The 14,116-nt window shown below is 38.7% G+C and overlaps 2 protein-coding genes across 3 annotated transcripts; both read right to left on the bottom strand.

Annotated features, from left to right (window-relative positions):
• Positions 1-3,112: 3,112 nt before the first annotated feature.
• LOC131304072 (protein CPR-5) lies at positions 3,113-9,912 on the bottom strand. Of its 2 annotated transcripts, XM_058331172.1 has the most exons (6): positions 9,493-9,912; positions 6,899-6,955; positions 6,166-6,201; positions 5,284-6,015; positions 3,728-4,313; positions 3,113-3,537 (listed from the first exon to the last, which is right to left on the bottom strand). In XM_058331172.1, exons 1-5 carry the CDS (start codon positions 9,847-9,849, stop codon positions 3,774-3,776), a joined length of 1,722 nt encoding a protein of 573 aa, XP_058187155.1. In that variant the 5' UTR covers positions 9,850-9,912; the 3' UTR covers positions 3,113-3,537; positions 3,728-3,773. The 2 variants fall into 2 exon arrangements, with proteins under 2 accessions (XP_058187155.1, XP_058187156.1); XM_058331173.1 differs by lacking the exons at positions 6,899-6,955; positions 9,493-9,912 and adding an exon at positions 6,370-6,536.
• A 2,391-nt stretch (positions 9,913-12,303) lies between these two features.
• On the bottom strand, positions 12,304-13,323 carry LOC131304073 (nuclear transcription factor Y subunit B-3-like). Its single transcript, XM_058331175.1, has one exon. It carries the CDS (start codon positions 13,051-13,053, stop codon positions 12,490-12,492), a length of 564 nt encoding a protein of 187 aa, XP_058187158.1. The 5' UTR covers positions 13,054-13,323; the 3' UTR covers positions 12,304-12,489.
• Positions 13,324-14,116: the final 793 nt, after the last annotated feature.

Consider the following 14,116-nt stretch of genomic DNA (forward strand, 5'->3'; position numbering starts at 1 on the left):
AACTGTTGACTTACATGAAATTGGTACCCACATGATGCATGAATCCCATATTGTCGAGACTGTTATGTTGACTTGTTAATTAAGATAGTGGATACAATTTGTGATTGTATGGGTTGGGACGTTACGTTCCTATCCGGTATGGATCTTGAGTCAATTATCGCAAATATTCCCAGAGGTTTCGCTAGCCTAAAGGATTGTTTATTCGTGGATAGGAACCGATGCCGGATAGTGAGATGGTTTGAATTGGGTTATCCGGTATGGGTCTTGAGCTAATTATCACAAATATTCCTAGAGGCATGGTTGGCCTAACGGATTGTCTATTTGTGGATGGGAACCGATGCCGGATAACGTGGTGGAATGACTTGAGATTACTAATTAAATTGTGGGTTGTGAACCCTAAGAATTGAGATTGAAATGGGGAAATCTAATGTGTTGGATCTTAAAGAAATGAAATTATCTAATTGCGATGTTATTGCTTAGATTATTGTTCTTCGCACTTATCTGTTATAAAATGTTCTTACTTGATGCATGAGTAAATTTTAGTAAAGGGGTGGCTTCGGGTGCCCTATTGAGTGTTTATCGCTCATGGTGTTTCTTTTTGTGGCCCTGACATTTTATGCCAGGTATTGAAGGTAACGAAGGATACAATGAGCCACCTGCAAAATATGAGGTGACAGAACAAGATGGAGATGGATTGTTGGAGCCATGGCTCTACCTGTAGAATGTCACTAGATGGCTCTGTGTTTTAATTAAAGTTATACTTTTGTGAAGTTACAAGTTTTTAGACAATATCTTATTTGGATAAATTTCAATTGTAATAAGTTAGTTAAATTTTATTACCATTCGAATTTGGAGATTTGAAATTTTAATTATTAATGAAGTTGACATTTTTCTTCTAACAAAATGGAAATTGAATTCTTAACGTACCCAATTTTCGGGGCGCTACAGAAATCATGGGGAGTACTGCTTGATCATTTCTACTAATTGTTAGCCCCAATGCAAATTTTAGAATCACAATCCTATTCTTGTCTCTCCCAAACATGGGAATCTTGAGAGTGTGGTCATATTCCCATCCCGTTCTTTCTAAACGTCGGAATTATGGAAGTATAGTGTCACATTCTCATTCATCCTCAAGATTCCTGTTATCCAAACTGAGCCTAAACTTTTAAGCAGATGAACCCACTGCAATCGGGATAAAACAGGAGAGTACTTGATATGAATGATATTTTCCCTCGTAAACGTAACTTCTTTGGAGTAGCAATTAAAAGGTTGTTCAGGTGCTCCTTACGCCATCCGTTACAATCAAAGGAAACTACTGTTGGGATTCCTTGGCTTCAGTAGATGGGAATCCCAGTTATAGGTTGCACTACCTGTAGTTTCTATAAATATGGTGAACAGGGGCATGTTTTGATGAAATCCTCGTGCTTCGGTGCAATTCAGGATAAGGTAGCATTCACTAAGTGAGTACAATCACGAAGAAGGGAGAGGATCACAACACACACCGGAAAATATTATTGCTTAAAGTCTGAGATTACATTGTTGTTGGCCTTCTCCTTTTAAAGAGAAAGGAGAAGTCTGGCCTGGGAACCTTCCTAGCAAGCATACAAACATTCATGGGCCTACGCCTGTCTACATTGTTAAAAGGCTACGTTATTACATGGACATATTTACATAGATTCTCTGAGAGTTCTTTTACAGGCAACGGATAAACACCATTATATAATTACAGCAAAATTAGATGACTAAAAGTAAAGCAACTCAGACTTTACTTTTCCTTTATTTCACTTCACACACACACACCACTTCAAACAGTAGAGCAACAGCTGGTACTAATCTGAGTAGTACTGGAAATCATCCAAATCATACTGTCGGAGCAAACTCGGTAGGTTAGGTGGTCTCTGTCTCTATGGACTAATGCAACCCAAACTGAGGGGTTCATGTAGGCCGTCAATGGGCCGGATCCGATCCGGATCCGATAAGACACAATCCGATAAGACTCAAATCCGATAATGGTAATCCGGATCCGAATCCGAAAATCCGAATCCGATCCGGAAACTTTTTTTACTTCAAAAATTTTAGCAAAAAAAAAATCAAAAAAATCAAAAAAATACAATTTTTTTTTTTCAAAAAAAAAATATTTTCCCAAAAATAATTTAAAAAATTAAAAATAGAAAATAAAAATAAAAATACAACTTCTTAAACATTTTTTTTTTCAAAATAAATTTTTTACTATTTTTAAAAAAAAAATTAAAATTTTAAAAAAAAATAAAGTTCGGATTCGGATTGATAACGGATTTAATCCGATCCGATCCGGATCCGTATTGAATTACCGGATTCGGATTATCGGATCGATGTTATCGGATTTGGATCCGAATCCGGATCGGATTTTTCGGATCGGATCCGGTCCATTGACAGGCCTAGATTCATGGTGATTAAGAATTGAATTCTCCACTTAGGAGTACCCAACTACCCTCATCTGCTTGCAAGTTCATCGGACTTTTTATTTAGATTTTAGAATATGAAAAGTAGTGAGGAATTGGGTAGGGTTAGGTTAATGCTTAGGGCACAAACTGCCAGACTTCGGATCCCATGTCCAAGCTCTCCGTCCCAGCTCTCTGTCCCAATGCTCAACAGACGACATCTCTCTCTCTCTCTCTCTCAAACTTTTAGCACTTCATTCGCAAATGCTGGAGAAGCAAACAAGGGGCTGTTCCATCGGGTTTCCAATTTCGTGAATTAGTCTTTCGTTACTTCTACTTGGGGCTTGTTCGAGCCGAGCGAGATGGGGGTAGCGATCAGGTAGGTGACTATTTGCCTGAACGAATGGTGCATTTACGGTAGAGAAGCGATTGGGTGTGGTATAACCTTTTGGTTTCGGGTAGGAGGGACACGTGTCCGAGCACTAGGTCAGAGGATCCGAAGCCCAAACTGCCTGCTGCAAGTTCATATGGTGAACACCTAAACGGCTCGGTAGCACAAAAACCGTCATTTCTAGGACTCGTTACTTACTCCACTAGCTCTACAAAGCAAAGATAAAAGTGACTCAAAGGAGACCAGTAGAAAATAATCAAATCAAATCAAATCAAATTCTCCCGAAACAATCTCCAAGTCGTTCAATAACTGGTGCTCAGAGAGCTATATAAATCAAGCAAAGAGTTCTGCTTATATATTACAAACAAATTCTCAACTTAATGTTAGATCACTAACCCAGTACAACTTACCCTAACATCATTTTTTTCCCCTGAACGAGAAAACCCAATTTACACTCCAAATGTGGAAGTACAATAAATAACCTCTGAAAAAAACCAAGCACAATAATTCGAGTCAGATCAATACGCTTGTCTTCACCTAGTATAATGCGCGTTGAGTCTAAAATACAGAATAACAATACAAAGAGAAAATAATTTACTTGATTGGGCTTTTTTTTATCACAACAAGAAGCTTCAGTTCCAATCACTCATAGTTTGCAAGAAACTGTCGCCCCTGACGCAGAGTAATCTTTCCATTCAGCAGGGCTGGCAAAAGGTAACCGTTCACCTAGCATCGGCAGAAACAAAAACTTGATTTAGTACAAGTCAGACACTATCAACGTTTCTTAAACTGATACTCCAGTACGTAAGAGAAGCACAACCATTTGAGTTCACTCGACATCTCTTCGCCAAGCATAATAACGTATGAGAATCTTAGTCTGAATCACAAGGTAGTGTTACAAGAGAAAATAACTTACTTGACAGTCAAAATGGAATAGGCTCTTTTTGCCAGACCACCAAGCTTCAGTCCCATTCGCTTGTAGGTTGCAACAAATCCATCACCTTTAATGATAAGTGATCTTTCCACTCAGCAGGGCTGGCAAAAGGTACTAGTCCACATATCATTGGCAGAAGCAGAAGCACAAAGGCGTAGAAAAAAAATCGCCTAATCCAGTACGGAAACATTGTCTTCTCCATTGCTCCCCCGTGAGACAAACTAATGGGCCCATAGAGGACGTGAAACAAATCTGAGGTACGAACACTTGAAAAGAAATGCAAAAGGCATAGTACTTCCCAATACAAGAGCCAGTGGTATCCACTCCCTCCCAATGTATCTATGCAAAGCTTGCCGGCAAAACCACAGGCGACTCCTAGCATGAGGATGAATGTGACTGGCATTGTTTGACTTGAAACGGACGACCGTAGGAGAAGTAAATAAGCGATTGCCAAGATCATGAACAAGCCGAATATTACACGGCTCAAAACTTGAAGATAACACGATACGAACTTGAGCCCTGAATTGAATGATGACACGTGCTTTGGGACCCACCATGAATTGGATTCCTGAAACGGAACAATAACAAGAAGGACTAATCTAAGCACCTAAATGCATAAAAGAGGAAAAAGGAAAAAGCCAGACTTAAGACTCTCAATTAGGCACCCATCTTTGGCAACTACCTCGAGACCCTCCTCCAACCTATGCCAAAAGTAGTACTTTTCTCTTAAAACCTTTTGATTACAAAGAACTTGAAATTAGAAAAGTAAAGAGCTGTTATCTTATGTATTTGATTCATTTTATTTTTCCCAGATTGGCAATATCGCCAAGATTTTGGACATTGGAAAACAGGTGAATTATTAAATCAAAAAGTATGGTATTTTGCCACAATTTCCAAAAAACATATCTCCATTTTTCCTATCGAGGCAATATTGGGATCCAGGATTTCTGAAACAAAGAAAGTCTAACGCCCCCTTTAGAATCAACGGTGTGTTTACTGTTCCTTCCCTTCCACACATGCCCTTGCAAATCCCCAGGACTTTCATAGAATAAGCATTTTTTATTCTGGTTGCGTTCAAAACTTGGTAGCACAAAGCGGAGGCGGCCGTGTAAAAACATATGTACCATCCCAAGGTTAGGAGTGTCTATCGGAGGGCATGTGTATTTCGGAAGTAAAGACAAAATAAATAATAGTAGGATATTTTGATATCTTAACAAGAATAAATATCAGAGATTATCAGATTGTGTCCAGTAAATGCATGTATCCAATAGGAGGATCCTGCAACTAAGGTTCAAAAGCAGCAGGTAGTTTATGATCCACAGGTTTACCACAGAGACAACTCCACTTTGATAGTTATTACTTATTATTGGGATTTGCTGATGGCAATGTCCAAATAACTAATTGAGAACAATATGGTGCCGTAACTTCACTAAGAAAATGGAGATGCCATATTTTCTTGTAGATAGTAAAGTCAATAGTGTTAGGCATATAATGAGCCATTCGATCAATGAAAGCCAGAACAAGGATATAGTCCTTACCTCGGAAGGCATACAGGATGCAGTAGCTTCAGTTATCCTGCTGTGTGAATAAACATACGTTCCATATCCAATTGATGCCAACATGATGAGCAAGCCAGCAACAAGACAGTCTGTGCACTTTTTAAGCAGCTCAGCATGTCTTGTTTCTTCTAATTCAGTTTTGAATTTCTCGGCTTTGAAGGACGCCCTTTTTATACCCATAGATAATTTACACCTCTCCAAGAAATTTAAATCAGAGTGGAGATTGAGCTGTTTCTCTTTCATCTGCAATTTTTTCATGATGAGACCAATCTCAAACGTCTTGAGGTCGTTAGAACGAGTTCGTTCAATCACAGATCTCTCAAAAGTACTAAACATAGACTGGGAACTTGAAACACAAGCCAACTGTTGGTTAATTTCTCCACCATTCAAAGCCAGCTCCCGGTTTAGTAAACCTGATCTTGTATTTTGCTCTGTCTCTCCTAGAATGCCAAAATGCTCCTCGGAACTGATAGTGGGCCCAACTGTTTCTGGCTGACAAGATCTTACACCAGAAGTGCATGTAAGACAATGTTCGTCGTTGCGAGATACTTGAGCAGTCAGATCTGAAAAATAATTGCTTTCTCTGTTTAAATGTCTTTGGTGTTCTCTGCCACTTTGAGAAGACTCATTAATTAATCTAAGAGTCATCAAGGTGCTCCGGAAGGACTTCTCAAAGTTCTTCACAAACGAATCAAACTTGTCACCGAAGACCTGTTCACTCATTACAAAAGGAAGCAAACAATAATTACACAAAATGTGAGTTTAGCACATTCGATTTGTTGTTTGGTAAGGTTAACTGTAAAATGAACCTTAAATTGACAACCAGTCAACAGACGAGTCAGCATTTAAGGTCTGGCTTACATTGGCTAAAGATTCTCTGACAGCCAAAGTGCAGATCTGCAAAAATTAAATTTCAACGCTCAACAAATGTTTTTCTAAAGCTGACAAAATTGTGCAACGTAAATAAAAGGAAATTTGCGACCCCACCATCATTGGTGGGTTTTGCCTTGCAATGCACGAAGGCCCAGTTTGGACGGAAGAAATCAAGGAATGGAAATGTAATACCATATCCACAAGATTGCTGCGTTTGGAATAGACTGGATTAGGAATGTGATTCTTAATGACATACTGTACCATGTATCACAAACTACGTGGGAATCTCATCCGTCCCCTGCCGCATGGTAATCCTAGATTCCTGGCATAATACTTTAAAAAAGAAAATATTCAATCTAATAACTTTCCAAAAGCAATGTGTCCTAGATAAGACCACTAAATAAATTCAACCATCGTAATAGAATTACTTCAGGTATTGATTTGCTAGGAATTTGATTCTTGGCAACCAATTCCCGTTCCTACCCAGGATTTTGGGCATCCAAACATAGCCCAAGTGTTTCGAGAACCCAAGTGAGAAACACCTGATCCGCAAAACAATACGTATACAAGATAATTTCAGCACTCGCTGCAATTTGTGAAAATTGGTGTGCCATGCCAAGATATAACACATTGAAGGGAGAACCTTTGTCCATCACTGCACGGAACCATTTGTGTGAGGATAAAGACTCCACAACAGAGTAGGTGTAGCAAAGAGAAGTACCTCAGAAAGATGATCAACTGCAATTGCTCCCCCCGTAGTATTCTTCCTTTCCAAGACCTGTGATCAACATTTGCCACAGCCATGTTAGTAAAGAAAGTTAGTAAATGTAATATTAAACATCGATTGAACAGGATCAAGATCCTACACAAAAAGGTCTGCATTACCAACAATACTTGTTTCTGGTTAGGCAGAATACAAAAAACAAACATATTGTGTAGCCAAAATCTAATTATAAAGGTGAAGAACTGATTTCAAAATAAACATACATCATGGGCCAGTGCCGCCACTCCAATACGATAGGAGTAGAAGTTAGAACACAAGACTAAGTAACCAAAGGTTGGGTAGATACCGCATGGAATGTTTTTCTTCCTTGGGAACTTAAGGTTAAGCGTGTTAAGACATGTTCCGAGTATATATCCTTGAGTCTATAATCATTACCATCGTTGGCCAATTCTTTCTAATATGATGATTGAGGTGTGGTAGTGCAAGTATCGCTTCCATCACATAGAGGTATAAACTCCTTTGAGCTCTTGTACTAACCCTAAGCAGGCTTGTAGGATATGAATTTTTTCCCCTGTTGCGTCCATCTTGACCTAGTTAAAATTTACATGAGCAAGAGTTACTCATGTAAATAGGAAAGCTAGAGCACGTTCAAGCCCATTACAAGGTTTTCACTTTAATCCCACATTCTTGTTCAATCTACTTTGGCTTTGTTACAAGTGTTTCGAATCAAATAAAACACTCAATTTCACTTCTCCTATTTATTGCTTCTCCTACATGGTTCTAGACAATTTGCTTCCAAAACATGAGAGCTGAAAAGACAGTAATCCTCTCTTAATCTATATTGTATAACCTCGACTATTTGTACTACCATGGCAGAAATAACTCAAAATTACGAACTTGATTCATATATACTAGATACGAATCGCAAAGAATTGCCTTAGCTTTTTTTCTTTTTTCTTTTTTGTCACTGGAAGCTTTTTAAAATCAAGTACAAATTACAGGTAAACAAAGTCAACTGCTATTATACAATTTGACTGTAATTCCAAAGACCTTGAATCTCCATGGTCCACAGTATACATCAATAGATTAGTTTTCCGATCAACGCACCATCCATTGCACAGATTCATGTTATCAAGAGGAATATATACCATTCTTTTATTCTTAATATAAAAGCATACCCTCGGTAACACATAGATGGAAACCAACGATCAAAAGGTGCTCAATGAAGTAAATTAATTTCCATTTCATTATATAAGCAGAGAAATCACAGTTAAGAAATGGGAATTCACAAGTGAAAGGCAATCCAAAATCTCTACTTCTGCTGTTCTGCATCAAATAAAAGCCGGAGTACCCACCCGGCTATATTTGGGTAAATCTCAAATGTAGATGTTAGCCTTGGAAGGTGGTCATAGGAATGTAGTTATATGGTTTCCAAAATCCAAAATTTTCTCCATTAAGCTCATTACCATCATATGCCATGGGAACTGCTTTTATCTTTCTCTTATTCAAACTTCAAAGACAATGGTACGAATTGATGTTGAAATTTGCCAAGGACAAAAGGTCAAATGCAATATTCCCAAAGTTCTAGTACCATAAACTGGAATACGGAGGGAGTGATGAAAGTAACATAGCCTTATTTCTTCAAACGTACTCGTCGTTCTAATCATTCTTTCTATTTGCATAACGACGATAATACCATACCCTCTTCAGAACTTCCCGAAAATCCAACTACTCACCACCTTAATAGACTTACTTTTATACTCGATGAAATAATTTGGAAGCCCCAAAAGTCTAACGTTCAAAATACAGCTGTACAATAAAGACTACTACAACCTAACCCTCTTACGATCTCAGGTTCAAAACCTCTTATTGGACCTCCGCAAGTGGGTGGTGGGATTGGTCCCCTAGGATTAGTCGAGATGCCCGTAAGCTGGCCCGGACAACTGAGTTATCCAAAAAACTTTGCAGAACACTTTCACAAACTATTTTGGACACGGAAAAAAACCCAGTATTGCTCATATCTTACTACTCCTATTATTTGTTTCAGCAGGCCCATTTCCTGAATACGAAGAACATCTTCCAAGTACCTTTTTTTAAAAACAGGATCTTTTCCAACAGAATATTACAGAAAACAAAATTTGGGAAACTAAACGTCAATAAAACAAGTTTGGGATGTCTAATTAGGAATCTTCCATGAAACAGAATATTAAGGTGGCGTTTCTAATAAACTAAATGGACTAAAACTCATGTTTTCACGGATACCTAGGCAGGTCATTTTTCTCATATATATAAACTAAAATACAATTTAATGGAACCAACTTAACTATTATCATTAACCTGTGGTCCAATAATATCGCAGAAACGAACCCTAAATATCAACCACAAACATTACACGAGCCAAAATTGAGGCGAAAAAAACCTTACTTTACACACCAAAAGCTGATTTTTATCGGGAAAAGTGCGAACTTTACCAATGAAAACAAACACAGGGCAGAGAAATCCCGATCAGTTACACATAAACGTGCATACATAAATTCATACAACACAAATAGTTATAATGACATAAACAGAAGCAGCAAAATAGATCTTGCCTGAGCGACAACGGCGGCAATGGACATTCCCAGAGGGAGAGCCAACGCCTCGACATCGCCCTCCTTCTGCCGAGCCGAGCCGATGAAGACTCTAGGGTTTCGTAACCGAACACCTCTCTGCACCGGATGGGAGGTGGAGGAGGAACAATACGACGACGTTGAGGACGACGGCGCCTCGGATCCGTCTACAGAGAGCTTTTTCTTGTTTTTGAGTTTTTTGGCTATGGTTTTGTTTTTGGTGGAGGTGGGTTTCGACGGTGGCGGGATGGAGGTGGTTTGGGTGGAATCGGCGGCGGGTGGGAGCGGTTTGTGGGTGGGGCAGTGGAGGGGGTCGAGGGAAGGTGGAGGGGCGTCCATTGGAGGATGGGAGAGAGAGAGAGAGAGAGAGAGAGAGAGAGAGAGTATGATATCTGAGAAAGATACGTGAGTCCTGTCGAAACAGGGACGAGGAGTTCCAAGGGGTGTGCTGTGGGGCCTTCCACATCCCGCTTTTTCTTTTCCCGCTTTGATGCTACGCTACGCATTGATTATACGGAGTACTTCATTTTTAGTTAGGAAAATAGAATTGATTTTCACACTCATTTTTTTTTTTTTGTATTTTTAGTATTAAAAATGCTTTTTTTTTTGTTGCTAAAAAATAAAAACAAAAAGTATGAAAATCAATTCTCTTAAAAAAAAATAGAGTAATTTTTGCACTACTTTTTTATAACCGCACTTTCTCTTTTATCTTTATTCATGAGAATTTAAAATATTAATCGGATCTCACTTTTTAGCACATTTAACGGCAATATTGGCAAGTAGAGTGGAGTGCGATTGATGCATCTTTTATATTCACATGCACATGGGCAGTGATCAATTCTTGTAAGCACCCATTCTCGTTCCAAGTCTCCTAGGAAAGAGTAGATTACGTTTAATGAATGACAAAAAAAAGGGCAATTTTGTATTTTTACGTAATTAAAAAACAAAAGGAGGAGTGTGGTTATAAAAAAAATGGAGTGTGAAAATCAATACCCGTAAAAAAATCTATTAGTAACACAACATTTTTACATTGCACAATGATAACGATTTGCATAATACTTTTTTTAAGATGCATTTTAAAATTGCTTTTCGTTGATTAAAATTAAACACGAAACTAATTTCATAGCACAAAGAAATATTTTCAAGAAAGTAGAACGCAAAAATTATGAGTAGTGACCGAAATCGTAGGGACGGCCGCGCCGGGCCGTCTCCGGCCACCGGACGGCCGATTCGAGCCGTCCAAAAATTCCATAAAAAAAAACGAGGGGGCCCACGCGGGAATCAACGGCATCCGAGGTGTGTAAGGTGCTTGATCCGAGCACCCTTTTTTCGTGTATATATGTATATTCGCGTGGGCCCCCTCGTTTTTTTTTTTATAGAATTTTTGGACGGCCGATCCGAATATACATATATACACGAAAAAAGGGTGCTCGGATCAAGCACCTTACACACATCGGATGCCGTTGATTCCCGCGTGGGGCCCCCTCGTTTTTTTTTTTTATAGAATTTTTGGATGGCTCGGATCGGCCGTCCGGTGGCCGGAGACGGCCCGGCGCGGCCGTCCCTACGATTTCGGTACCGACCCCGTCGGTACCAATATCATTTCTGAAAAATTATTTCTCATATCATGTTCATCAAATAATATTACATAGTATATAGTTGACATATATTCATAATTCAATTTTGAGCTAAATGGGTTCTTCTTCAATGTGCGAGTTTGTTCAACATATATAAATGTGTTTTAAAATCGTATTGCTTAGACGGCTGTAGGGTTGTTCCTCTGTTACCAAAAAAAAAAAAAGATTGACATGTTTCTTGCATGTTTAATTTCTTCGGTGAGCTATAAAATATAAACGATTCAGATAAATAGTATTTTAGTTAATATATATGAGGAAAATAATTTATCTAGAAATCCGTAGAAACTTAGGCTTCGGTTCAGTTAGTTTAGAGAAGAACATGCATGTTTACAAAGCAATGTATCACTGATCCTTTTGTTACTAATCGATGCGACTATATATATTTCATACTATGAGAAAACCATCAATGGGGGAAAGCCATAGCAATGTCCTTTTATTTCACTACTAATCCAATGAAATTACTTAATTATCACATGAGATTTATTTTCGCCGTTCTGAACACATTGAACGGCTCGGATCATTGCAAATTGGTCGGGAAAGGGACGTCCTTACCGTAAGGACGCCCTTATAAGAAGTTTTGTGTGTGTATATATATCTTTCTCATTAATCAAAGTCGAACAAATATCGCCATACAACTGAAGACCATCTCCAATGGGTTGGTTGCTATAAGGCTATATATCCATTTCTCCAAAGGCCAAAGGTGCAGTACTAGTTTACTTTTATGTTTTCTCCACAGCATGTTAAATCACAATATAATTTTTGGGATAGATCTTTCATGCAGATATAAGTCTGCGCTGCCCCAAAAGTGCATAATATGCTGAATGAATTGAAAACTCAATATATGGTCTTAGACACAAATTAGCCATCAATACAAATTAGTGTGTGTTTGTTGAGGAATTTTTGGGTGCCGGGCGGGTACCACACACGGGGTATCCCGTCGGTGATCCCAGCTGTCCAAACGTGTTTTGGACGGTCTGGATTTTAAAAAGAGAAAAAGACGTTTGGACAGTTATGACCGCCGACGGGTACCACCGCGTGGTAAGTACCCGCTCGGCATCCAAAGATTCCTCGTGTTTGGATCAAGATCACCTTGTGCACAGATTTACGTAAGGGAAAAAATACTATTAGAAACAAAACATGCATGCATGATGGTGTCTGCTCCAAAGTAGTTCATCCATTTAGATATTTGAAATTACAATCATATTTATAGAAGTTTATATAACAATAAATGCTAAAGAAAATTCAAAAAACCAACATAGTGAAAACTTGTCATTAGTGATCTTATAAATCTTCAAAAGTCTACCACCCCACCCCATGAGGAAGATGAGTAGCCACAACCCTTTTAGCACTTCCATCGATCTCCAAGTTCATGGATCTTCCTCATATCAAAACCACCACTCACCAAATCCTCTCTATTTCTTCTTGCAGCCTCGAGCTCATAATACTCATGGAAACTCTGAAAATCTTGCCTATTCGACATAGATTCGGTACCGTTGTAATTAACCTCATTCATAGCAATAGTATTTGGAAATGACTTGTCTTCTTGTACTATAGCCATAGTGTTCTTCTCCCCCTCAATCTCTCTATACTTGTTGAGATAAACCTTCAAGGGACCAACATAGTTCTCAAAACCTAGAGTTGTCATGGCCCACAAGAGATCATCCCCATTGATGGTTTTCCTCTTTTCTCTCTGGCACTTGTCGGATGCTTCGCCTGTTATGAAGCTTATGAACTCGGAGACACATTCTTGGACGGTTTCCTTGGCTTCTTTTGATACTTTTGCATTCGAGGGGAGAGACCTTTTCATGATCCGGCTCACGTTGGCGATGGGGAGGAAACTTTCTTGGTCTCTGGTGGAGGATGATGGGCTCCCAATGGGGCTTGTTTGGATTCTCTTTCCTGTCATGGGGGAAAAGAAGTTGAAGTGAAGGAAGGGAGGGAGGGGAAAACAAATTGGAAAGGAAGTGAGGAGTTTGGGGTTTTAAGCTAAGTGAAGAGGGAAAAAAGAAGCAAGAGAAAATGGTGGAAACTGCAGAGGAAATATTGGAGGAGCTGTTTGAGGAAACTAGTGAGGGAAGATTTTGGGTTTTTAAGGTAATTGAAGGGGGAGAAAAGAAATGGTAGGGGAAAAAACGAGTGGAAAGGCGTTTCGATAGAGACAGAAAAAGAAGAGGAAAATATCACTTGTTAATGTGAACCATTGAAGTTGATCAAAAAAAAAAAAAATGTGAACCATTGAAAGAATGGTGTGGGAAGTGGGGCATCTTGAGGGACTAAAAGAGAGAGTACTATTTGGGAGTCAAAGGAAAAAAATTAGTGGAGACTGGAGAGCACTCACATGGTGATGTAAACTAGTGACTTGTGTAGAAAGTGTGTGTGTATATATATTGTTGGGTCAAGTTTTTTTCTTTCGGATTTCTGATAATGAGGAGAGGTTTTTTCGAAGGGGAGATCATCCAATATATATCAAACAAGAACAAAATTACCCCAGCACAACAAATTAAAAATAAAAATACAAGAAAAATCGTTATGTTCCGATGTCGGACTCATCAATAATTCACTCTCACTCATAGAAATTAATGAAGTGTGATAACGAGAAGATTGTCACAAAGGGAATTTATTGCATCTGATTCATGTATAGTTTTAATAGCTCAGACAATCTGGCTCTTACTTGACTTGTCGATTGCCTTGAAAACAACCACTTTGTTCACACATATATATGGTGTGTGTGTGTCCGATCTGAGGGGTGGATTCCACCAAGCTAAACTTACTAAATGGTAAAAGCCCAACTTTTCACGGAGTTCCAGATCGGTCATTCTCTTTGTATACATCAACAAAATATTTAGCGGAAACAATTTGACTGTTACAATTAATTCGCAACAAAAAAAAAATAGCGAAAACTACCCTGCCCTAAATGTGTTTTGTGGGTCGCACTCTATGAGAGTGTGCATGCAAGTGTGTACAAATTA

Source organism: Rhododendron vialii, chromosome 10a, assembly GCF_030253575.1.
Source record: "Rhododendron vialii isolate Sample 1 chromosome 10a, ASM3025357v1".
Taxonomy (NCBI): Eukaryota; Viridiplantae; Streptophyta; class Magnoliopsida; order Ericales; family Ericaceae; genus Rhododendron; species Rhododendron vialii.

Bases quoted from the DNA above. Each gene is read 5' to 3' on its own strand.
- LOC131304073 (XM_058331175.1), bottom strand. From the start codon at position 13,053: ATGACAGGAAAGAGAATCCAAACAAGCCCCATTGGGAGCCCATCATCC.
- LOC131304072 (XM_058331172.1), bottom strand. From the start codon at position 9,849: ATGGACGCCCCTCCACCTTCCCTCGACCCCCTCCACTGCCCCACCCAC. The intron at 6,016-6,165 runs GTAAGCCAGACC...ATGAGTGAACAG, and splicing joins TCAGAGAATCTTTAGCCAAT to GTCTTCGGTGACAAGTTTGA. The intron at 4,314-5,283 runs GTAAGGACTATA...GTTCCGTTTCAG, and splicing joins CATCCTGTATGCCTTCCGAG to GAATCCAATTCATGGTGGGT.